Consider the following 22,915-nt stretch of genomic DNA (forward strand, 5'->3'; position numbering starts at 1 on the left):
CCGCTTGAATTGAGCGCTTGTGGAAGTCATTGTCTGATGATATGGTAGAGTTGCAGCGCTTAACCCTGCTTGGGGGCCTCCTTGGCCTCAACGGCGGCCTCCTCACCCATGGCGGTAAGAATGACGACGTCTGTAGTTGTCAGTTAGTGATGACCTCTTTTGTGTTGCTCGACAAGCTTGTCGTCGTGAGGGGTGGGAAGTCTTACTGGTGTCCTTCTCGTCAATCTTGAAGAGCTTGTTGATCTTCTCACCAATCTCGCCGTCGGGAAGACGGACATCGTCCTTGAGGTCACCATCGTCGTTCATGAGGGAGAGGAAACCATCGTCGGAGATATCGATCTGTGGAGGGTGTCATGTTAGCAAACAAGGCCCATATTGGTAATGTAACGAGACTTGTGGCAACTTACGAGCTGGAACTCCTTGCGGGAGACGTTGGGGACGTCCATGTTGTGGGTGGAGGGAGAGAGATCCTCAAGCTTCTTGCCGGTGAAGATGTCGATGGCGACCAAGTGAACCTTGGCGTGACCGTGCTTGCCAGTCTTGGAGGTAGACATGTCGACGATCTTGCAGGGGCGGCCCTTGATAACGACGTGACCGTTCTTGCGCAGAGCAGAGCACTGCATGGGGAAGGTGAGAGACGCACCGGCGTCGGTGGACTCGAAGGTCATCTCATGCTGTTCGGAGATGATGCGTTAGCGGTTGAGCCAACTCAAAATATGGACGTCGTTCGGCATGATGATGGCAGGAGGATGGAATCGAAATTGGTGTGGTATTTGATGCTCGTATGCGTCGTGTGTTGCCCGAGTTTCTGTGCAGAGCCGTGGTGCGTTGAAGCATCCGCGGGGCTCTCTCGCCAATGTGGATGCGGGGTGGTCGATTTTCGCCAAAGCAACCGACATCGATCGCATTCGACCACCACAACCACCACCACCAAAAGAGACAGGGCACAGAGGGGCATAATACAGCTGTCGCAAAAGACTCACCTGGGCGTCGTCGTTGGACATTTTGAAGGATTGACTGGAAGATGTCTAAAAAATCGAAGGGAAGATGTCGACAGGCGGAATTACCCAGCAAAAGACGGCTGATATTTTTTGAGGGGGGAGAGTTGTGAAAGGAAGAGAGCGGGCAGAGGGGGGAAATGGAGGGGAAAAAAGGAAGGCGAGGCGGGAGTAGATAATTTTTTTCCTGGTTTTATTATTGGTTTTTTTCACTCCTAGGCCCAGATTCGCGCCCCTCTCATTCTCTGTCCGTGGCTTCCCAAGCGTTGTGTGGGACAGGTGCAGGGAGCACTTTCGCAGTGAAAAAAGGTGGAGTGTGGGCTTTCTTCCCTTTCTTTTCACAGATTGAACCTGTGAGGCCCCTCCCCGAGTGACATTGTCGCCGGTAGATGACTCTGCGGTGAACAAAGTACCCATCTAGGTTCTCCCGTCCATCGACCTTTGGGTCTTCCTACCTTATGCCCAAGACACCACACCGTGTAGGAGCTGGAGCTCCTTACCCGCATCACCTGGACGCCACTTGCTCGAAATTAGGCCGCTGACCGCCTGTGGAATGCCCCTATCTGATCCATCCAGGCACGCCAGGTCTACCTTAGGTAGTCGGCGAAGGTGGTTGAAGGTTTCCAGGATCCCTCCCGTCTCCCAAAGACTCAATCGGTCAAAATGACTTCCCCTTCACAGCGTTACCCGAAGGACAATGAAGCACATGGGCACAGTCCACCGGCCCTGTGGCAACGACCTTTTTTGGGCGCTAATGCCGCCATGCCAAAACCTCGCGGGCCAGCAACCCTTGCTTCTTTCTGCCTTACCTGCCATCCTCGTTGACCTCCGATATTAGCCTTCCACTTTGGCAAGAGAAGGTCCGGACTACGGGAAGGGATTTGAACGGTATGCGACGGACTTTCGAACATCCTAAAGGGAGGCTGTCGTGCCTGAATACCTACTCGACTAGGCAAGGGATATCATTGTCCAGACATTGTGGCAGGTTCTTCTGTGCCAACTTCCTGTATCTAAGACGAGAGCTTCGTGAGGTATACGCACCCATTCGCGTCCAAAGATACACCTTCACATTGTAACATGCAGGAGCTTCCCTCCGACACAGTCCCAGCAGTCCGAGCTGCTTTTACCTTGGAGATGGCGCGGATTCTGCACGACATGTGTGCAGCCTCTCTCCCATCCATACCAGACGCATCAATGGACCGTTAATTGCTCTTCAATCGCCCACCCAAAGTCCTGCCCCGCACGTTTCCAGGTTGTTTGCCGCCGGCCCTCACTCCCAATTCTGCCCCGCACTTTCCAGACTTCGACCCCTCGAAGACAAAGGGCCCGACCCCTGCCGCGCCACAGGGAGCTCCCGTGGGTACGTATCTTGTGGCTGGTGCTTGTCATTGATCGCTCACCCAATGACAACACGTCGCTCTCCTAAGGCCGTCCAGCCTTGTCTACTGCCTCCTGGGGGTAAGGTAGGTAACCAATGTCACAGGTGTACATCTTTCAAAGAAGCCAGACGCCGATCCCGCGATTCTACAACACCACCCGTGCGATTTGCGAACCCTCGATGACATGGTGCCCCGTCCTGTCGACCACATCGCTTCTTAGCTTATCCATACCACAAGTCCACCATGTGGCTTGATCGGCTTGCAGCACAGTCGAACTCGTCTCCCTCAGCGTCGCAGCCTGGCAGTCGACCATACTCTCCTCTTCCGCGACGAACCTCCAGTAGCCCCTATGTGACCTCTCAACGACCTGGCATTACACCAAGAGGCTCACAACTCTCGCTCGTCTCCAACGATTCCTCGAACTCCTTCCTAGCTTCACGGAGGGTCAATGGCTCAGGCTTGAAACAATCCCAGACAACCTACGATGGACCGGATTCGGTTGAGATCTTGGGCCAGATCCTAGATACAGCGCCCGCATCCGAGGCAACAACGATCACAATAAGCGAAAATGACCTCGAACTAGACTTCAGTTTTGAAGGTCTGAGCTTGCGAGAGCTCGCAAGCTCCGACGATATCGATAGAAGCGATGCGGATAGCTACCGGCGGCAAACCGCAGAGGAGTGTATGAGCTCCTCATTGGCTGGCACAACTGTCCGCAGATTGCTAATCTTTGAGTTTAGTCGAAGCGAGTAAAGCCCAGTTCGAGGACCTGCATCGATCAATTGCAGCATGCGATGGGGTTCTAGGCTCAGTAGAGACCAACCTGACCAGCTTCCGTAATGACCTCGCGGCCGTCTCTGCAGATATCGAGACCCTGCAATCACGTTCTGCGGCGATGAACGTGAGGCTAGACAATCGAAAAGCAGTTGAAAAGGCGTTTGGTCCAGTTGTCGAGGAGCTCAGCGTCTCACCCCATGTGGTGTCCAAGATATCTGAGGGCCAAATTGACGAGACATGGGTCAGGATGTTGGCGGAAGTGGACAAACGAGCTACAGCATACAAGAAGTCGGTTTCGAACCAGGGAGAGAGCAAAGCTTGGGCAGACCTTGGCCCTCTACTGGAAAAACTGACAATGAAGGCCGTCGAGCGGATACGGGACTTCATTGTTGCCCAGATCAAGGCCTTACGATCCCCTCACATCAACGCCCAAATAATCCAACAGCAGAACTTCTTGAAGTTCAAAGACTTATACACTTTCTTGCACAAGCATCATGCTACTCTCGCAGAAGAGATCAGTCAGGCTTACATGAACACCATGCGATGGTACTACGCAAATCAATTTGGACGATATCAAAGGGCATTGGAGAAGCTTAAGCTGCACATTCTCGATAAGAACGACGTCCTTGGACACGACGAACCCACGCGAAGAGCCACGGTGTTGTCTTCCACAAAGCCAGCTGGGCCGCCTCATGATGCCTTCAACTTAGGACGGCGTATTGATCTCCTGAAATCGGGTAACGCTGCTGCGATCTCCTCTTACCTGGCCGAGGAAGACCAGACAACACATTATCTAGAGGTACCTTTCAGGAACTTCAACCTGGCACTCATAGACAACGCTACTGCGGAGTACACATTCTTGGCCGCCTTCTTCTCGCCCCCATTGTCTCTGCAAGCGGTGTCACGACAGTTCAACTACATCTTCGAATCAACATTTGCGTTAGGCAAAACCCTCACCAAGACGCTCACTGCTGAGTCGTACGATGCCCTGGGGTTGCTGTTAAGCATCCGCATCAACCAGCATCTTGCTTTTGAACTGCAACGGCGCAAGGTGCCAGCTGTGGACGGCTACATTAACATGACGACAATGCTTCTATGGCCGAGACTACAAGTCGTAATGGACCACCACTGTGAATCATTGCGGCAACTGATGAATACTTTACCCACAAAACCTAGGGCGGCGGATCAGAATAAGCTATCCGCCGCGCCGCATCTCGTCACCCAGAGGTTCGGCCAGATCTTGCAGGGAGTTCTGGCGCTGAGCACAGAGGCAGGAGACGACGAGCCGGTGGTAACCAGCTTGCGTCGTCTGCGGTCAGAGGCAGAGGCTTTCTTGACGCGGTACAGTCAGTCTTTCAGCGATAAGCGGAAGCGGGAACGGTTTCTTTATAACAATTACTCGTTGATTTCAACCATCATCAGCGACGTTGGCGGAAAATTGGGCACGGAGCAGCAGGAGCATTTCGAGGGCCTCAAAGCGGCATTCCAAGAGGGTGCTTGAAGAGAGCGCAGTACCAGGCACACAGCAGTTTGTTGGATTATTTTGGCATTGGCGCTACATTAAGGGGTGCTTGACTGCCAGTGGCATATCACTTTGTATGATAGCCTGTTTTTTTTAACTCTAACCTGGGGGAATCTAAATGTACATGATGACACAAGTCTTGTGAGGGCTGTTCAGGTCGTCATCCACTCTTGACTAAAAGTTGTGCGTCCAGGTCGTTCCGTTGGACCACTTATTGTACAGAGCTGCCATTGCAGCTATCGGACTGGGGTTTCTTCTGCCCAGGTATACGGCCACTAGACCGATGACAACGGCCAGTCCGGCGGCAGCGGCCCCCTTTCTGTACGCCCACATCACCTTCATGAGCTTTTGCCGGCGCTCGAGGGCCTTGAGCTCCGCCAGCTGTTTCTGGAAATATGCGTGTCCTTCGTCCATGGTCTGCTTTGAGCATTCCTCCACGGACCGCGCCGTCCGTAAGGAGCTGGCTTTGGATATCTTGCGCCACTGCGGTAGCGACTCGGGTGGGAATCGCTCGTAAAGCGCAATCGTGCTCGTGATTAACGCATCGAGGTCCATCTTCTGCGGGACCTTGGAGAGGATGAGGTGGAGCATAGACGGATCGTCCTCCTCCTGGTCGAAGAGCTCTTCGCGGCGGTTCAGGACGATCTGGACGTACATGTAGATGCTGAAGACGGGTTCGCGGGTAAGGAGGGTATCAAAGAGGCGGGCGATGTCGCCGTAGGCCTGGATATCGTGCGCGTACATGGTCAGGGTCCCCGCCAGGGCGTAGAAGGGTTCCGTGCCGGAGAGGTGGCGCTTGAGCTTCGGATCGGCGGCGTTGAGGATGTCGGGGATCAGCCTGAGCTGCGCGACGGTTGGCTCGAGGCTGGTGAGCATGAAGTCTCGGATGCGGAGCACCGACAGTCGCGAGACAAGGCGGGCGCGCCATGGTGGTTCGAGGACCAGCATGAAGACTTGGCAGATGTCATGGTAGCCTTGAAAGTAACATAGGTATGGGTATCGACGGAGGACTTCGACGATCAGATCGGAAAGCTCGTTTTTGTTCTTCTCGAGTTCGGTGTCGTTCTGGTCTGTACGTAGAGTTTGTCAGCTTGCTTGTCGCGAGTTCGCAAGTCCCTGTCGGGACACCGCAGAACGGAGTGGTCTCACGGTTCGGGTAGTATATGAAGGCGCGGTTGACGTCGAGCGCAACTTGTTCCTCGTCCCTATGACTTGGAAGGGTTTTCCATGAGGCCTTCTCGTCTATACCAGCTGCGATTGTACCTTGGAAATCCTCGCTATCTGGAATGCCTAGGAGTATAGGCCCTACACTCAATGTTCCGTTAGCCTCGGAGCGTCGCAGGACGACGGCACCGTGGTTGGCACGCTTTACTACTGACAGGCTTTCCGGCGTAGAGTGTCGGTAAGAAACCCGCCTTTGGTACTAGCCAGGCCTTTGAGGGCTTCTATGTTCCGCCATTTGCACGCCTCGAGGATATCGGTCGTCTTGCGCTGTTCCTGATCTACGGGGGCCGCAGAGTCAGAGCTTCTCAGCGCATTCTTTTCGTCCATCGAGTCTATTTCCATGACTCCTCTGTGTTTGCGAGAGGTGTAGCGTGACGAGCCGTTGTTGGAGTCGAGGGGTTGTGCTCGTCACGGGAGCGTGCGCATTATGTGGCTGCGAGCTCGGGGGAGATATATGCGCGTCGCTATCGCCTAGCGTTACGGACGCTGGTTTGACAAAGAATGAGGAAGCCCATGAAATCCGCAATGGTGAACTGGCTCTAGGACACTGCTTCAACGACTTGAAGTTGAGGTTGAATGGGGATGCATTACACGCGTCCACGATCTGCCAACGAGAGACAGACGATTGGTTGTGAGAACAGGGAAGCTGGAGGTCCAAGAGCTGCCACAAATGTGACAAGCCAGGTTATAGCGGAGTTTCCTCCACAGCGGATCTATGGATCTGTTTCGAACCATTGAAGCCGAGGCTTAGCGTACGTTTGGAGCAACTTCACCAGGGACGTCCGGCCCCCATGGCCTGGATCGCCGGGACGGGACGCACGGGCCAGATATGGCGAACCTGACTTGAGCTGCCATTCAACGCCTTGTGACACTACTCTGATATTACAGTAAGGTACGCTGTCACGCTGTCTAGCTTTGGGCAATTGTCAAAGCGAGGCGAAATTTCGGGCTGGCATATTTTCGGTGTGATCCTGTGTAAATCCCGGCTCAGAAACCGATTCACCTATTCATGCGTGTGCCTACTTTAGGTGCTTCACGGCCGGCATCGGCTGCATTGGACTGGCCTTGGGTCAGGTACCACGTAGGTCTACCTATGGCGGTTAAACAACTCACCAAACCTAGGCATTACGCTACCCTAAGACGGTCCGTAAGACAATCTCGTCAACATCCTGTCAAATGTGGAGGTCCCAAGGGGGTTCTATGACATGGAAAAGTCAGGTTTCCCAACTTGAGGAGTTCAGTTTAATAGATGTTAGCTAGGTTGTTGGGGGTTAATTGCGCTGGCACATTGGTTGTTAGATCGATCGTAGTCTCTGAAGATGCGTTCACTGCCGACCGCCGGACCAGAGACCTTGCTCTGGGCCCTGCAGTTCAAATCATCCAGTTTCTAGCCAAGACAGCCCAAGTGACTCCAGATATGCATCGTGGTCTCAGTAAATTGAGTACGTAAGGGCGGTTCTTTGTTGAGTGACATAAGCGAGTAGCATCTTTTAGTCGTCTCGTCGGCTATGGTGCGGCCGAAGCTGCCGCTCCGTTGACTCTCTTGGGTACAGTATTGGCGCAAAGGAGAGACTGTGGTTTTTGTCATGCATGAACATGATTCTTCTCGAGTGAAGGATTCCTCGAGTCAGACAGCTGTGCTCAGAGCCGGCAGCTGTAAAGGTTGACAAGCCGGGCTTTCTCCGATCCTGGATCGGGTCGGGCAATGTCTAAGTTTCTTTCAAGTCAATATCTCGAAATCACGACCTTTGGAACATCCAGGGTAATATAACCCCTGGCTGGCTGTCCTGCGCCCCCTGCTTTTCTGGAGTATTCCAGACCCGCACACCAGCCCTGGTCCTTGAAGGTGTATTAACCGATGCGCACTGATTTCTCACTTGGTATCGGACTCGTGAGGGTGACTCTATTAGACTGTTAGCAGAAAGAGACTTCTCGAATTCCTTTTCAGCGAAAGGTCTAAGTAAGCACGATTAGACAGGTCGACAAGAGTTATGGTACAGACACATAGAAAGACGGAGGCAGAGGGGTATTCCAGCATGGCCGTATTTAGGTGAGAAGATGTCAAACAGTGTCCGAGGTAAACGACATCTGAGACAGTGGAGGCATCCGAACCTGCAGCGGAAATGGCCGGCCAGGCATCTTGCAGCAATCCGGCGATGCAACTGCTCACGTCGTGGTAAGGTAGGGTATGGAAGTTCTTGGTGGTTGGTGCAGCCATCCGTATGTGGGACTTACACCCACACCAATGGAAAGAAGATATTCAATTGTCTTCCTACCCAAGGGCAAGTAATGGTTTCAGCTGGGTAGGGCAGCAAGGTCTTGAGGGAAGACCATTCGTTTACCCAATCAGCAAGAGCCCGCGGTTCATTCCAGCTTTCTTCTTATGGCGCCAGGACGTGCCCTTCCAACTGTAGGCACGTAGGGTAGGGTACATCATTGGCGTAACCATGTACTGCGTAGAAAGAGGCATAGACTACCTACCTGCCTTTGATTGATTAGTATCAGATCGACGTCACCTTGCTATTGGATGTTGGACATAGGGTTGCAAGATGGGACGACAACGGCGGATGAAGTCGTTTTCTTCAGCTTCCCCGCCGTCAGTGTTGCCCGGTCCCTACCTAATTCGCGATGAACTGTACACGACGGAGTACTGCCCACGCACAATGATCTCACCTACTACTAACAAGGCATTTCAACCAGGGCATTCAACTGTCTTTCACAGACAACGGAGCTCTCGAGGCAACCTGAACCAAGTCCCCGCTCAGCCAGGGCTGCCTGCCTATGGCTTGGCTGCCCGCCTCAGCAAGGAACACGATGGGTACCTCCCCGTCGCGCATGCACGATGCTTCAGCAAGTCAGCAACAGTCTACAGGGCCAGCTCACCACCGACGTTCCATTACCCTACTGACCGAAGTCCCGTCACAGTGGAGAGAGAGCCCGGCTGAGATGCAAATCACACGCAGTGGTCGAGACACAAACCAAGACACAGCCCAGGTACCTCGGCCGAGAAGGGTATTTTCCGCGAATTCAACAAGCTGCATTCTTGGGATGTTCTAGGGTACCCCACTTGAAGTACTGCGAAGGGCTTGAGATGAATCAGGGTCCAGCGCGCCACAACGCCAACCGATCAGGTTCTCATCGAAGCCTTCTGGGGCCACAAGGAGCAGCGGCAAATACCCTACTTGTCCCGACTTCATATGGTTGTGATACACTCTGATTAGCGATGATTGCATAAGATGACTCGGGTTGCTAGGGTTCTGAGTGCCTCAGACTTGCATTCTTAGTTTTACGCTACCGAGATCGAATTAGGCGGGGGTTGTAAAGTAGAGCGTTGTCCAAGGTAAGGTAGGCTGGGATAAGGTCTTTTTTCTTTGATCATTCATGCCTTAGTTGGTATGTGTGATGTTTGGTGGTATGATAGCCAACCACTTCTGTTCCACGGTGTTTTGCTCGCGCCCACGCACATCCGATGTGCCTGCCGCCCTACATCACATACCTACCTTACTGCACAACCAGGGCTTACTGTACGTGCCGTCCCTATCTGCCTTGCTTTGCTTGAGCACCGTATACTTGATCTTACCTTACTTGCCCAAGGTAAGGTAAGGTAAGTTGAGGTAGGTGTCTAGGTAGGTAGATACTGACAAAAACGGTCATGCAAGGTGTTTTGCAGCTATTGGCTACCTGCATGCTACTGTCTCCCATAGGTAGGTTGGAAAGCCCTCACTTGGGACACTGAGGTGTGGTGAGGTGGTGCTTTCTCTCAGGTAAGCTCGTGCTCCAATACTCCATGCAACGTGGTGCCCCACCAGCTAGCTAACATGCCCGTACCTCTTGCCTTACACCCAGTACGACTGACTCTAAAACCAACCTTGGCTCCGCCCAACCGTCACAACCTGGAGCCATTCATTCCATGGCGCCGTTGCCTACCTGTCTCCTTGCCTCACCTCAGATTGTTCCTCAGCAGATAGCCCCGGCCCAGTCGCATTCGAGTCGTACGGCCGCTGCTTGCCATTCCAGTGGCCCTGAAATCGGAGACAAAATCACAGCACCGTCATACCTTACAGTCTGATCGGTTTGGCATTTCGAATCACGCGACCCGGCAATCTGGTATCCATATCCCCCGCCGCAAATCCGAAATACCTCTGTTCCGATTTCACCTCTCTCGGCCTCTACTCAACCCGTTACTACAGATTTTCACTCCACTGTCAACCATGTTGACATAACAAGACCTGTCGAAATGGCCTTCCAGACAAACGTCTTTAGAAACGGTGCTTGGGTGACGGAGACTATTGACCTCCAAACTGTTCTGAGGGGCTCAACCACAAATACCTCCGCTGTCGCTCCTTCACTCCCCGCTCCGCCAAGCTGTGGTATCTTGACGAGAACTGTCATCGATAGTCCCATTGCTCGATGGGTCTTGCCTGCTCGCCTGAGGTCTGCACATCATAACGATGTTGCCTTCGTTGGGGTGAGTAACTCAATATCTTTATCAAGCTCATCTGGAGGCTTGGATATACCATTCCTCGAACCTCACTGCCCTTTTCCTTGCACAATATCTTCAGAGTATGTGAAGAAGCTTACAAAATTAGGATCGTTACGTGAGCATCAATGAGTTGCGCAAGGATGGACAGCTTCAGGAGGTGCTGCGCAAGAACGACTTTGGCTGTCGTATTCGAAATGCGCTTGTTATTGGAAACAAGTACGAGCACTTTCGCGTTGTCCCAGACGACCCTGGCCATGACCACATAAAAAGCGAAGACGAAGATGACGACACCCACATGGCCGACATTGGCTCTGGATCTGGCATCAGTACTTCTCATGGACAGTTCCCACCGCACTTATTGCTCCTCATCCTCGAATCAGGTTCCTTTGTCTTCCTCTTCATCAAAAGAGATGATGAGAGAGACACCCTGGAGTTCGTCGCATCGCCGTTCCACAACCCAGCAAGGAGATTAGGCCACTTGGGATTCCACGTAGCTGTCGATCCCAGGTCTCGCTATATTGCAGTCGCGGACGCCCAGAACAAATTTGTCGTTTACGAGCTAGAGTCCATGGAGGCAATGGGCGATCAGTTGATACTTGACAAGGCCATTAAACCCATCAGGGCGCACCACCCAAGAGCAGTCCAAGGTACCATTCTCAAGATGGAGTTTCTTTATCCTCGTCCCGAGGACGAAAGCCACGTCATCCTCCTTCTCATCATCGCAAAGGCCGATAGGTCGAAGATGGTCATCTACGAATGGGAGCGGGGAGACGATCTTGGTCAAGTGCTGGCCGAAGAAAAGCGTGGTCATCGCATCGCACCAGAACATCGCCTCCCTCTTCTCATCATTCCTCTGACAGTGAGGAGTTCCTTTTTCGCAGTTTCCGAACACGCGCTTGGCATATGCAAGGACCCTCTTCAAGGGCCCCCTAACATTGAAACAATCAATCCTTTCACCCACCCCGCGAGCCCTTTTCATCACGGTACTAGTGTACCCCTTTGGACAGCTTGGGATAGACCGGTACGGAGGCGGCGCTACTACGACACTAAGGATCTTATCTACCTGGCTCGAGAAGATGGTGTGATTGTCTTCTTTGAATTCAATACGACGGATATCCTGGGCGCTGCTATGAATGTTGGCAGCTGCAACTGCAATATTTCTACCGCCTTCACCACAATGTATGACGCTTACTCTGACGTCGCCATCGTCGCCGGTGACTCTGGCCCTGGGATGGTCTTTCAGGTAAGTTGTGATGCCAGTGTGTTTCACCAGACAGCTACTAAGATACTTGCCCAGCTCAAACCTCGGGAGCCTCTCGTCGAGCTTGGAAGTATTCCAAACTGGTCCTGCTCGGTTGATTTCGTCACTACAGATGCTTTGACGTCGTGGAATCCTGAGACTGGTCCAAAAGGGAAGCCTGTAGTACCATGGCGAGACAGAACGTTGGACCATCTGACTGCTCCAGACAAAGTTCTTTGCGCCTCTGGGAATGGACCGCAAGGCAGTATCACAGAGCTTCGCTATGGACTACCCGCTAATATTATTTCTTATTTTGAGCCGCTGCCAACGAGGAAAGTATGGGTTTTTAGAACCGCAGACGGGACTTGGCCATATCAAATGCTGATGGCAAGCCCCGGGACTTCCGAAGTGTTACTAGTATCATTTGATCTATCAAACGCGGAGATGGCTGATCCAATGACAACCCAATTTGACACAGAGTCTCGTACTCTGGCAGCGGAGCAAAGCCGAGACAATACCATCGTTCAGGTATCCGAGAAGCGTATCATTGCCATCGACCAGAATCACAGGTTTGTGCCCCAAAATTCGACCTCCACGTCCCACTCAGACTTTGCTAACGTTCTGATAGTTCGAGATATGAATTAAGTGACTTTGAGGGTGTGGGTAGGATAGCTGAGCATGCAGCCGTCAGGGGTAATTGCATCTGCGTCTCAACCTTTGAAGAATCTTGCTTCCGAATCCACATTTTCCGCACAGAAGGGACCGAAATATCCCTTACACAGACTTACCCTGTCGACGGCGAAGTTACGTGTCTAGCTCTCTGTTCTCTCGATGGACGGGAATGCGTACTGGCTGGACTTTGGCGACAAAACAGCCCCTACTTGGCCATCTTCCCGACAGACGTAACAGCAGAAAGGCCAGAGTTGATACTGCTTACCGCGGGTACGTCCTATCCTGCAAAACTTTGGAACGGTTGATCTAACGACCTGCTATAGACCAAGCAGCCCATGATGCGGAAGGAATTGACGCAATGGATATTGCCCCAACAATCGAGTTGGTGACCACCATCGTGTCGGTAGCGGAATCAGCGGAGCAAACAAGTGTAGTCGTGGGTACCCGAAGCGGACATCTCATCACGGTCCAATTTACCGCGAATCCCTTTCAACATCAGATTTTCATGGAGAGACTGGGGACAGTCGCCCTCGAAGTTGTACCTCTAGAAACGCCATTGCTTCCTGGCTCGGTACTAGTTTGTTGCAACGACAATCTCCTGCTTCTGAGGGACTTTGGGGCCAGACGGCTAGGTCATTTTGCCACGAAGCATCGGGTATGGGCAACCGATCTGAAGCACCCAGCGACGCCATCGACGCCTATCATCTCTGCGGCGTGCATTCCCGCCGATTTGGGCGGTAACAACCGCGCGCCACTTGTACTTTTGTCGGGAGAGCGCATGTCATTTGTAGAGCTGTATTTGCAAGCTGGGCCGGTTCCCAAGACACTGCCACTGCCCGGCACACCTGCCAAGGTGCTATACTCTCAAACTCTACAGTGTTTAGTTGTTGCAGTACAGATTGGCAAGAAGCCGACTGTCCTTTTCTTGGATCCCGAGACCGGAGAAGACCTATCTCTTCCGCAAGACAAACATGGGAATGCAACAACATTCATCAGCGGCTTGGGAAACCAAGACGACAAAATTCATGTAGTATACGACTGGCTTTTCGTCAAAGACGGCATGACATTTCATTACCTCATCGTCACGACAGCAGGCGGACGTCTGTTGCTTGTGTCTCCCAAGAAGGAAGAGAGTCATGACCCTGAAGGCAATAGGAGAACGAGGATACGGTTCTCCACCAAATACAGGATAAAGGAAAAAGCGCCCATATATTCTATTGTCGGGGATGACGACAGCATTATCTACTGTGCTGGAAAAGTCCTTCACTGGGACGTCCTGGACTCCGTTGAAAAGAGATTGGTCCGCAAAAAGACATACGAGCTGAACTCGCCCGCCATCTCACTACGGATGGTGAACGGCAAGATCTCGGCGCTCACCCTAAGCGACTCCTTGGTGATAATCGATCACAAGGCAGAGAACACACACGGCGAAATGACCCAGGTCCATGCGGATCAGGTAACGCGGAAGTCGAACCACTTCTTCGATGTCGGAGATGATGCAGACCCAGAGCTGAGTTGGCCAGTGACTCTGCTGACGGGCATGGATCGGAGCTTCACGGCAGTCTGGACTCCTTGGAAACAGCCCAAGAGAGAGCTGGAACTTGTTGCGGAAGGACCGCTGCCCGCCAGCATCAGGAAACTTCAGCGAGGCCGTGTGCGGCCGGAATGGGTGGCGACAGAACATCTGCCACGGTACGGTAGTATACCTAGCACAGTAGACGGTGCTGAGGTGTTGGGCATCTGTCTCGACGGCTCGTTGATGCACTTCAGCCTACTCAACCTTCAAGCATGGCGGTTTCTGCGACTTGTTGAGAACTTAGCGCTGAGAAGTCCACTGCTGTTTCCCTACAGCTACGAAGTGTCTGTCGTGGACAACGAGGAATACGACGCGGAAGCGAAAGACACGCCAAAGTCGATGAAGCACATTAATGGAGATTTACTCCAGCAGTGTATCGACAAGCGGGTCCTTCGGGAGATAATGGAGGGAGACAGCAACCATGACCTTTTGCGAGAGTATCTGGACGGCTTGGATGATGGAAAGTGGACAGCATCTTTTCAAGAAGACAACGACCCTCACCTCACGAGGTATTTCGATCTCGCTTACGACATTTTGGATTACTTCCTTGCGCCTGTTCTCTGAGGAAGGCCATGGGCGGAGTCCTTCTTTGCGAAAGAGGCGATGCTTTCAATGTACAATCCAGGAGAAAGCCATGAGAAGAGTGGCCAGTACTTAGACTAGTTAGTAGAAGAGCCACCCTGGGCTCCAGGAAAGAAACCCGAGTCCACTTCAAAACCTCCTTAGTCCGAGATATAACTCTACATCTGTGACATTAAAGCGAAAACTTGTACGGAATTCTCCTGGACGACTGGTGAATAAAGATTTAGCTTCATCTACAATAGCCTGGATCCTATCAATGACTAGCCATTATATGTGAAGCTCTCACACACGTTGAAGCGTCTGGGTGGTCACCCACTCATGCCACTCTTTCCCACGACCTGACTTAGAAACATAATTGTGGAGCAGGAGGGGTTAACATGGGTAGCTTTGGTGCGTTTAGCGCATGCACAACGTCGTAATGTGAGTGGACAACACCTTGATGAATTTTGTTCGCACAGTGACCAAATTATTATCGAATGCCCTACATTTTCTTTCGATGTGAGTTGGCCTCACTTGGCCTGGAGTTAAGACGAGATATCACCATGTTATGTCCAGTCAGCGGTAGCATCCCGTAGAGCTCACGTTCGAAAGAGTCATATGTACACCAGAAAAGACTATCCAGGCAGGCTCGAGATTAGTCATATTATGCCTAAAAAGCAGTCATTAAATAGTGTAGTGATCGCGGGTTAAGCCGGTGAAGGCAGGTCCAGCAACCTGACCTCAGTTGAGCTAAGTCAAGTACGAAATAGGTGCCTTGGGCACTGGAAACGCACCTGCACAATCTGAGGCGCTGCAAAGACCACCGTCACATCCTCCCTAGTACAAATGACATTCATGGCTTTTGCGGCTTTGCCCACCACCAAACTTCCAACCTAGTGCACCGTACGACCAAGACGTTGCCCCAAAGCCCGAACTTTGCCCCGCAGTGAATTGCCCTCCAGTTTTCCCGCTCGAGATTTTGGCCACTTCTCTCAACGACCTTCGCTCTTTCTCCCGGTTGAAGCCCAGACAAGACGCATCGCATCGTCCGTATTATGTCGTGTCGGCCCCGACAGAATCGCATTCAGGTCTCGGTTTCGCCACCTCATCTCTTGCATCGCTGAAAGAGCCCTTTTCTATCGTGTGTCACCACCAACCATCGAAACCCCACCCCATCCTTGGGAATTTCCGTCTGTCCCTCTAGCCGTCATTCACTGGCTGGATCGCCCACAATCGGCAGCTATTTAGGGTCTCTCCTGATTTAATTCTACAAACTGGACACGGTCCTTACGTAGAGACACTTCCCCAAGTCCTGTTTACGACTACCGACGTCGAATACCGTCAAGATGCCTCCCAAGAAGAAGGGCAACAAGGCTCGCGCCAACGACGACTGGGAGAATGAGCTCGGCGAGACTATCGCTCCTGCCGCCGCCGCACCCGCAGCTGATGCCGAAAAGCCGGCCGAGGGTGAGCCGGAGGAGGAGGTCAGTGGTCTCATGGCCACTCTGCGCAAGAACAGAGAGAAGAGAAAGAAGAAGGGCATCGAGGAGCCCGTAGCCGAACCCGAGCAGGAGGATGCCCCGTCACCCAGTCTTGCCGAGAAGGCCCCTCAAGAGGCGACCATGGACGACGAGTTCGCCCTGCCGGAGAAGAAGGGCAAGGGTGGCAAGGGAAAGCAGGCCCAGGCCGCTGCCCCAGCTGACGATGACGAGAACTCCGGCCGTGTCCTCACCAAGGCCGAGAAGGAGAAGCTGAAGAAGGAGAGAGAGAAGCAGCGCAAGAAGGAAAACGTGAGTTCGCAATGGCTCTTTCTATCCATACGACCAATCTAACCACGCCCAAAATGCATAGGCCGCGAAGAAGAAGCCTGCTACTACCAAGGCAGAGCCCGCCAAGGCAGCAGCTCCCGAGAAGAAGGACTCCCCCACGCCCGCCGCTGCTGCCGTCGCACCCCCTCCGGCCGAAGAGAAGGGTGGCAAGAAGAAGAAGATCCCCGCCGCCCTGGCCGCTCTCCAGAGGCAGCAAGAAGAGCTCCGCCGCAGACAGCAGGAGGATGCTGAATTCGCCGAGCAGGAGAAGAAGAGAATCGAGGAGGAGGAGCGAGCCGCGGAGGAAGAGAACAAGCGCAAAGAGGAGGCCAAGGCCCTCAAGAAGCAAAAGGAGAAGGAGAAGGTTGAACAGCTCAAGAAGGAGGGCAAGTTCATGACCAAGGCGCAGAAGGAGGAGAAGGCCCGTAACGAGCGGAAGCTCCAGCAGATGCTTGCTGCCGGCATCAAGGTTGGCCCGGGCGAAGAGGGCGAGAAGAAGAAGGCCGTTTACGACAACAAGAAGAAGGGAGGCCGCAGCAAGGCGCAAGAAAAGGTAAATTTCGAGCACGGTGTGAACTTCAAGAAGTCGCTGTCGCTAACTTACTGGTTCACAGGTCGACGAGGAGAAGGCCCTAGCCGAGGCTGCAGAGCGCGCCAAGAAGGAAGCTGAGCGACTAATCAAGGAGGCCGAGGAAAAGGCCGCCAAAGAGAAGGCCGACGCGGAGGCTGCCGCTGCTGCCAAGAAGAAGGCGGCAGAAAGCGATCTGGAGGACGACTGGGAAGCAGCTGCTGCCTCTGACGAAGATGACGTCAAGGACAGCTGGGATGCTGACAGCGACGAAGAGGCAGAGAAGAAGAAGGCCGCCAATGGCAAGGCCGACAAGAAGGACGAGGAGGACGACGAGGAGGACGATGACTCTGACTCTGAATCTGAATCCGACTCCGAGGACGAGAAAGAGACGGCGGCCCGTCAAGCCGAACTCCAACGCAAGAAGGAGGCCGCGGAGCGCCGTGAGAAGGCTCACCAGGCCGCGTTGGCTGCCAGATCCAAGGACAACCTCCGTTCTCCCATTTGCTGTATTCTGGGCCACGTCGATACCGGAAAGACGAAGCTTCTCGACAAGATTCGGCAAACCAACGTCCAGGAGGGCGAAGCCGGTGGTATCACTCAACAGATTGGTGCCACCTACTTCCCCGTCGATGCCATCAAGGCGAAGACCGCCGTCGTCAACCCTGACGGCGCCTTCGACTTCAAGGTCCCCGGTCTGTTGGTCATCGATACCCCTGGTCACGAGTCCTTCTCCAACCTGCGCTCTCGTGGTTCGTCTCTTTGCAACATCGCCATTCTCGTCGTCGATATCATGCACGGTCTCGAGCCCCAGACTCTGGAGTCCATGAGGATGCTCCGCGACAGGAAGACTCCTTTCGTCGTTGCCCTGAACAAGATTGATCGTCTGTACGGCTGGAAGAAGGTCGATAACAACGGCTTCCAGGAGTCTCTGGCGTTGCAGCCCAAGGGTGTCCAGAACGAGTTCAAGAACCGTCTGGAGCAGACCAAGGTCGCCTTCGCCGAGCAGGGTTTCAACGCGGAGCTCTTCTACGAGAACAAGTCCATGGCCAGGAATGTCTCGCTCATCCCGACTTCCGCCCACACCGGAGAAGGTATCCCCGACATGCTGAAGCTCATTGTTCAGCTCACCCAAGAGCGCATGGTCGGAGCCCTCATGTACCTTTCCGAGGTTCAGGCTACTGTTCTCGAGGTGAAGGCCATTGAAGGTTTCGGTATGACTGTCGACGTTGTCCTGTCTAACGGTATCCTGCGCGAGGGTGACAGGATAGTGTTGTGTGGTGTAGAAGGTGCCATCACCACAAACATTCGTGCGTTGTTGACGCCCGCACCGATGCGTGAGCTGCGTCTCAAGTCCGCCTACGTGCACAACAAGGAGGTCAAGGCCGCCCTCGGTGTCAAGATCAGTGCCCCTGGTCTCGAGGGTGCTATTGCCGGTTCCCGCATGATGGTCGTCGGCCCCGACGACGACGAGGACGACATCATCGACGAGGTCGAGTCCGATCTGGCCACTCTCTTCAGCCGTGTCGAGAAGACCGGTCGTGGTGTCAGTGTCCAGGCGTCCACTCTCGGTTCCCTCGAGGCCCTGCTTGATTTCCTCAAGGACTGCAAGATTCCCGTCGCCAACGTCGGTATCGGCCCGGTGTACAAGCGCGATGTCATGCAAGCCGGTATCATGTTGGAGAAGGCGGCCGACTACGCCGTCATGCTCTGCTTCGATGTCAAGGTCGACAAGGAGGCGCAGCAGTACGCTGACGACGTCGGCGTCAAGATTTTTACCGCAGACATTATTTACCACTTGTTCGATGCCTTCACCAAGCACATGGCGGAGCTCCTGGAGAAGAAGAAGGAAGAGTCCAAGATGTTGGCCGTGTTCCCCTGCGTGCTCAACACGGTTGCAGTCTTCAACAAGACCGGTCCCATCGTCGTCGGTGTTGACGTCGTTGACGGTCAGCTGAAGATCAACACGCCCATTGCAGCTGTCAAGACCAACGCCGTCACTGGTGTCAAGGAAATCGTCAACTTGGGTAGAGTGTAAGTCCATGATCCCATTGGTCTCGTCTCTGACGAAGAAAAGGACAAGAACAATTTTGAAAGCTAACATATTCTTAGTACATCTATCGAGCGTGACCACAAGCAGATTCCCGTCTGCAAAAAGGGACAGCCCTCGGTCGCCGTCAAGATCGAAATGGGCGGCCACCAGCCGACGTACGGTCGCCACCTTGAGGAGTCTGACGTGCTGTACAGTCTCATCTCGCGCGCCAGCATCAACACCCTCAAGGAGTTCTACCGCAAGGACGTCTCCAACGATGAGTGGCAGCTCATCATCAAGCTCAAGCCCCTCTTCGACATTCACTGATTGTGCAGTATCTACTACTCCCATGTACCTGTATCTTCTGTCTTGTTAAGATACATGACGAGAGAGACAGAGAGAGGGAGAGACAGGGAGTCTGGAGGTGAAGAAGTATGAAAAGGTTGAATGGTATAGGAAGTGGATCATCTGGCTGCAAGAAGGGACGGACATGAGGGTTTTTTTTCCCAAAGAAGTGATGTATGTGGATTTCTTGTCTACGAGGTGGTTTATCACCCCTCCAAAAGCATATGTTTGTTTCCATGATCATTCTCCAAACCAAAAAAGATCGCAAGCTGTAGGCAAATAATTCAAAAAAGATATTCGTCTAGAATTTCTGACTTGTTTTTTTCTACGCCTCGAGCCTCTGGCCTCTTGAACTGTTGAATGTGTGCATGTATCATGGTGGCCGAACGATGCATTGCGCATGGGTTCAAGACGGGTGAGACGGCCAGAAAGCTGTAATCTATACTCTTCTTGAGGGGACATCACGAGGGGACATCGCCATACTTGCACAAATTCGAGTCACAGCTGTTGAGGAAGACACTGCAGGAAATAAATACCTTGAGTGAACCTAGCTTTTATTTGACTTGTGTATGGAAAAGAGGCCTCGGTCATTGTCAAATTCAAGTCATTTCTCTCATTCCATGATAACCGTCGAAGCTGCTCTAGCCTGATAACCCTATGCCAACCCGAAAGAAACCATAACTAAGGGTCTATTCTATCATCTTCGTTGCTTCTCGCTTTTGCTCTTTGTTGTCTTTTTTTTTCAAAGTTTCAGACGTTGGTCAGGCCCGCAGGATCCTATTTCGTGCCCTCGGCCTCAGCGTCAGCCTTTGCGTCGGCGTCGGTCATCTCCTCATCCTTAGCCGCCGGAGGAGCCTTCTCAGCTTCGGCAGCTTTGCGAGCCTCCTCTTCGGCTTTCTTGGCGGCTTTCTCAGCCTCGACTCTCTCCTGAACGATGCGACGCTCCTCCTCGACCTTCTCGAAGTGGCGCTGGACGATAGGTCCAGCCATGGCGCGGATCTCGTCAATCTTGGCAACGTAGACAGCCTTGGTGGCGTCCTCGCCCTCATCGTAGAGCCAGTCCTGAAATATAGGTTAGCAGCTGCTTTCAAGTCATATGCATTCTAAGAAATGTCTTACCTCGCTCGCCTCGAGCTTCTCCTTGATCTTGGTCTTCTCCTCGTCGCTGGCAAAGTCGGCATACTGGTCGTCGAGCTTGTTGCGAAGGTCGTAGATGAAGGTCTCGAGCTCGTTCTTCTTCTCCTCGGTATCGGCGACAAGCTTGTCCTCCATAACCATGGCAGACTCCTTCTCGAAAAGGGCGGTTCTTGCTGAGTCGGACAGGGAGGCTGTGCCGCTGACGATGGGAAGGTCGCCCTTGCGGACTTGCTTCTTGACCTTGCGGGTCTTCTTGGGAGCATCCTCCTTGTTGTCAGTCTCCATGGCCTTTTGAGGTGAGTAGATTGTTAGCTTCGGGATCTCTTCATCCTCGACAAAGGCGTAAGACGGGGGCGGAACAGATCGCAACTCCGTGCCGAAAGCTTGGCGCCGGCGTTTGAGCGGCGACTCTAAGCTATCAAGCACGTCGGCAGAAGAAAAGGGTTCGTAACGAGACGCCGCAACACTCACATCAGGGTCCTTCTTCTCGCCGTCCTTCTCATCCTCCTTAACCTCCTCCTCGACCTCCTGGTCCTCGACGTAGTAGCCGCTCTCAACGTTAAGAACGCCGTGGATGTTCACACGAGCCTTCAGCTTGCAGATCATGAAGTCGTCCTTGCCGTCGGCCTTAACACCCTTGACAGAGAAGCGACCAATCCACGGGTTGATCTTTCCGGGAAGATCTTGAGGCTTGGCGTAGCGGGCCTCAAGATCAAAGGGCTGCTTGCGGTAGAAGGTAAGAATCTTGGTAGAGGGCAGAACGTTGCCGCGGTTGAAGACAGTCAGGCTGGTGTCCTCGTCGGGAATATCGGGAGCCTTCTCCCAGGCGAACTCGATGGGGTAGCTCATGATGTCCTGGACAGTGAAGTCGCGGACACGGAAAACGGGGGACAGAATAGCGCAGCTGAAGGCAGCGCCACGGGCAACGGCCTCGTCCTGGTTCAGGGTGAAAGACAGGGTCTTTCCGAAGAAAGCCTGGATGCGCTCCTTGAGGGCGGGAACACGGCTGCCACCACCAATAACCTCAATGACGTCGATGTCGTCCTTGGTCAACTTGGCCTCGGCAAGAGCCTGCTCGAGGGGAACGTGGACGCGCTGCAGCAGAGGCTCGACGAGGGCCTCGAACTCCTGGCGTGTGATCATGGCGGAAACATCAACATCGTTCATGATGGACTCGATGTTGACGGGGGCCTGCTGGTTGGCAGACAGGATCTTCTTGCACTTCTCGGCGGCAGCAATGGTGCGGGCCATGGCGCGGCCGTTGGAGTGGATGTCAATCTTGTACTTTCCGTTGAACTCCTTGCCCAAGTGCTCGACGAGAGCCTTGTCGAAGTCACGGCCACCAAAGTGGCGGTCGAAGGCGGTACCCTTGACGGCCAGCTCGCCCTTCTTGAACTCAACAACGGAGCAGGTGTAGTTGCTGTGGCCGATGTCGATGAAGGCAACACGGCGGGGCTGCTCCTCGGGGGCGGGGAGATCGAGCTTGGTGATACCCCAGCCGAGAGCGGCAGCAGTAGTGTCGTTCATGAGGCGGAGGAGCTTCAGGCCAGCGATCTCGGCAGCATCGATGATGGCGCGGCGCTGGATGTCGGTGAACCAAGCGGGAACGCTCATGACCAAGTCGGAAACGGGAAGCTTCAGCTCAGCCTGTGTTGTTTGCTTGATCTTGCTGAGGTACATGGAGATCAGCTGGGTGTTGGAGAACTTCTCCTTCTTGCCAAGGTACGAGACCTCGACACCGACCTGGCCGTTGACATCGACGAGGGGAGCGGTAATGTACTGCTGCTCGAGCTGGGCATCGGGGTCGCTGGCGGCGCGGCCGGCAAGACGCTTGATGGAACCGACGGTGTTCTTGAGGTTGGAGATTTCTTGCGTCTTGGCGCTCTCGCCGAGGTATCGCGACTTGGGACCAAATCCAACGACAGACCTATGGATAACAGTTAGTCTGACTGCATTATCATCATTTCGAACGACTGGGAGCTATTGGTTTGGACGTACGGCGTGGCGCGGTTGGAGACTTCATTGGAAATCTAGATTCATTTGTTAGTCGTCGTTGTTCTGTCGCAAAATCTCTGCTTGTTTTTTTGGCGGGGGAGGGGCAGAGGTCGGGGTACGCACCACATCGACACCGCGATTTCTGGCGACGGCAATGACCGTCTTGAGGGTTCCGAAATCAACACCTAAGAAAAGAACACAAAGGTCAGCAAGCATTCATCGAGGCGACAGATATCAAGGCGGTAGAGAACGAGAGAGAGGCGCAAGCATACCGACGACACTCATGTTGGGTGGTAGTGTTCTTTCTGTGAGGATATTGTAAACAAGGATTGTCCGGCGGACGTTCTGATGGCAGCGGGGTTGCGCTCACAACAACGCTCTGAGAAGAGGAGAGAGGTTTGTTGGGGGGTTCGAGTCTTGGTCGAGTGATGGTAGATTATTCCGACTTGCGGGAAGGGTATTTGCAAGCGGTCGAGTCGAAAGGTCGTCTCGTCGAAAAGGTTGGGGGGAGGAAAATGTCGAGTACAGACAAATGCAAGGTTTAAGAGTTTGTCAATATGCAAGAGAACCTGAAGGTGGGATGTGCGGGAGTGTGGAA

The 22,915-nt window shown here is 53.4% G+C and overlaps 6 protein-coding genes across 6 annotated transcripts; 3 read left to right on the forward strand and 3 right to left on the reverse strand.

The window, feature by feature from the left end:
• Positions 1 to 59: 59 nt before the first annotated feature.
• On the reverse strand, positions 60 to 1,004 carry CPAR01_16451 (eukaryotic translation initiation factor 5A; the record flags this gene model as incomplete). Its single annotated transcript, XM_060500696.1, has 4 exons — positions 60 to 130; positions 207 to 339; positions 408 to 674; positions 984 to 1,004. The coding sequence occupies 4 exons, from the start codon at positions 1,002 to 1,004 to the stop codon at positions 60 to 62; spliced, it is 492 nt and encodes a 163-aa protein (XP_060340609.1).
• Positions 1,005 to 2,620: 1,616 nt separating this feature from the next.
• Positions 2,621 to 4,655, forward strand: CPAR01_16452 (Vps52/Sac2 family protein; the record flags this gene model as incomplete). Its single annotated transcript, XM_060500697.1, has 2 exons — positions 2,621 to 3,059; positions 3,118 to 4,655. 2 exons carry the CDS (start codon positions 2,621 to 2,623, stop codon positions 4,653 to 4,655), a joined length of 1,977 nt encoding a protein of 658 aa, XP_060340610.1.
• Positions 4,656 to 4,850: 195 nt separating this feature from the next.
• Positions 4,851 to 6,242, reverse strand: CPAR01_16453 (GTPase-activating protein gyp10; the record flags this gene model as incomplete). The annotated part of the gene is made up of 3 exons (XM_060500698.1): positions 4,851 to 5,746; positions 5,826 to 5,981; positions 6,056 to 6,242. 3 exons carry the CDS (start codon positions 6,240 to 6,242, stop codon positions 4,851 to 4,853), a joined length of 1,239 nt encoding a protein of 412 aa, XP_060340611.1.
• A 3,895-nt stretch (positions 6,243 to 10,137) lies between these two features.
• Positions 10,138 to 14,435, forward strand: CPAR01_16454 (thermotolerance protein; the record flags this gene model as incomplete). Its single annotated transcript, XM_060500699.1, has 5 exons — positions 10,138 to 10,368; positions 10,490 to 11,626; positions 11,681 to 12,192; positions 12,252 to 12,565; positions 12,619 to 14,435. The coding sequence occupies 5 exons, from the start codon at positions 10,138 to 10,140 to the stop codon at positions 14,433 to 14,435; spliced, it is 4,011 nt and encodes a 1,336-aa protein (XP_060340612.1).
• A 1,343-nt stretch (positions 14,436 to 15,778) lies between these two features.
• CPAR01_16455 (uncharacterized protein) lies at positions 15,779 to 19,167 on the forward strand (the record flags this gene model as incomplete). The annotated part of the gene is made up of 4 exons (XM_060500700.1): positions 15,779 to 16,222; positions 16,284 to 16,793; positions 16,855 to 18,842; positions 18,921 to 19,167. 4 exons carry the CDS (start codon positions 15,779 to 15,781, stop codon positions 19,165 to 19,167), a joined length of 3,189 nt encoding a protein of 1,062 aa, XP_060340613.1.
• Positions 19,168 to 19,962: 795 nt separating this feature from the next.
• CPAR01_16456 (hsp70-like protein) lies at positions 19,963 to 22,602 on the reverse strand (the record flags this gene model as incomplete). Its single annotated transcript, XM_060500701.1, has 5 exons — positions 19,963 to 20,247; positions 20,305 to 22,249; positions 22,321 to 22,352; positions 22,441 to 22,502; positions 22,590 to 22,602. The coding sequence occupies 5 exons, from the start codon at positions 22,600 to 22,602 to the stop codon at positions 19,963 to 19,965; spliced, it is 2,337 nt and encodes a 778-aa protein (XP_060340614.1).
• Between the last annotated feature and the right edge of the window lie 313 nt (positions 22,603 to 22,915).

Source organism: Colletotrichum paranaense (genome assembly GCF_030867605.1).
Source record: "Colletotrichum paranaense strain IMI 384185 chromosome Unknown Scaffold_25.1, whole genome shotgun sequence".
Taxonomy (NCBI): Eukaryota; Fungi; Ascomycota; class Sordariomycetes; order Glomerellales; family Glomerellaceae; genus Colletotrichum; species Colletotrichum paranaense.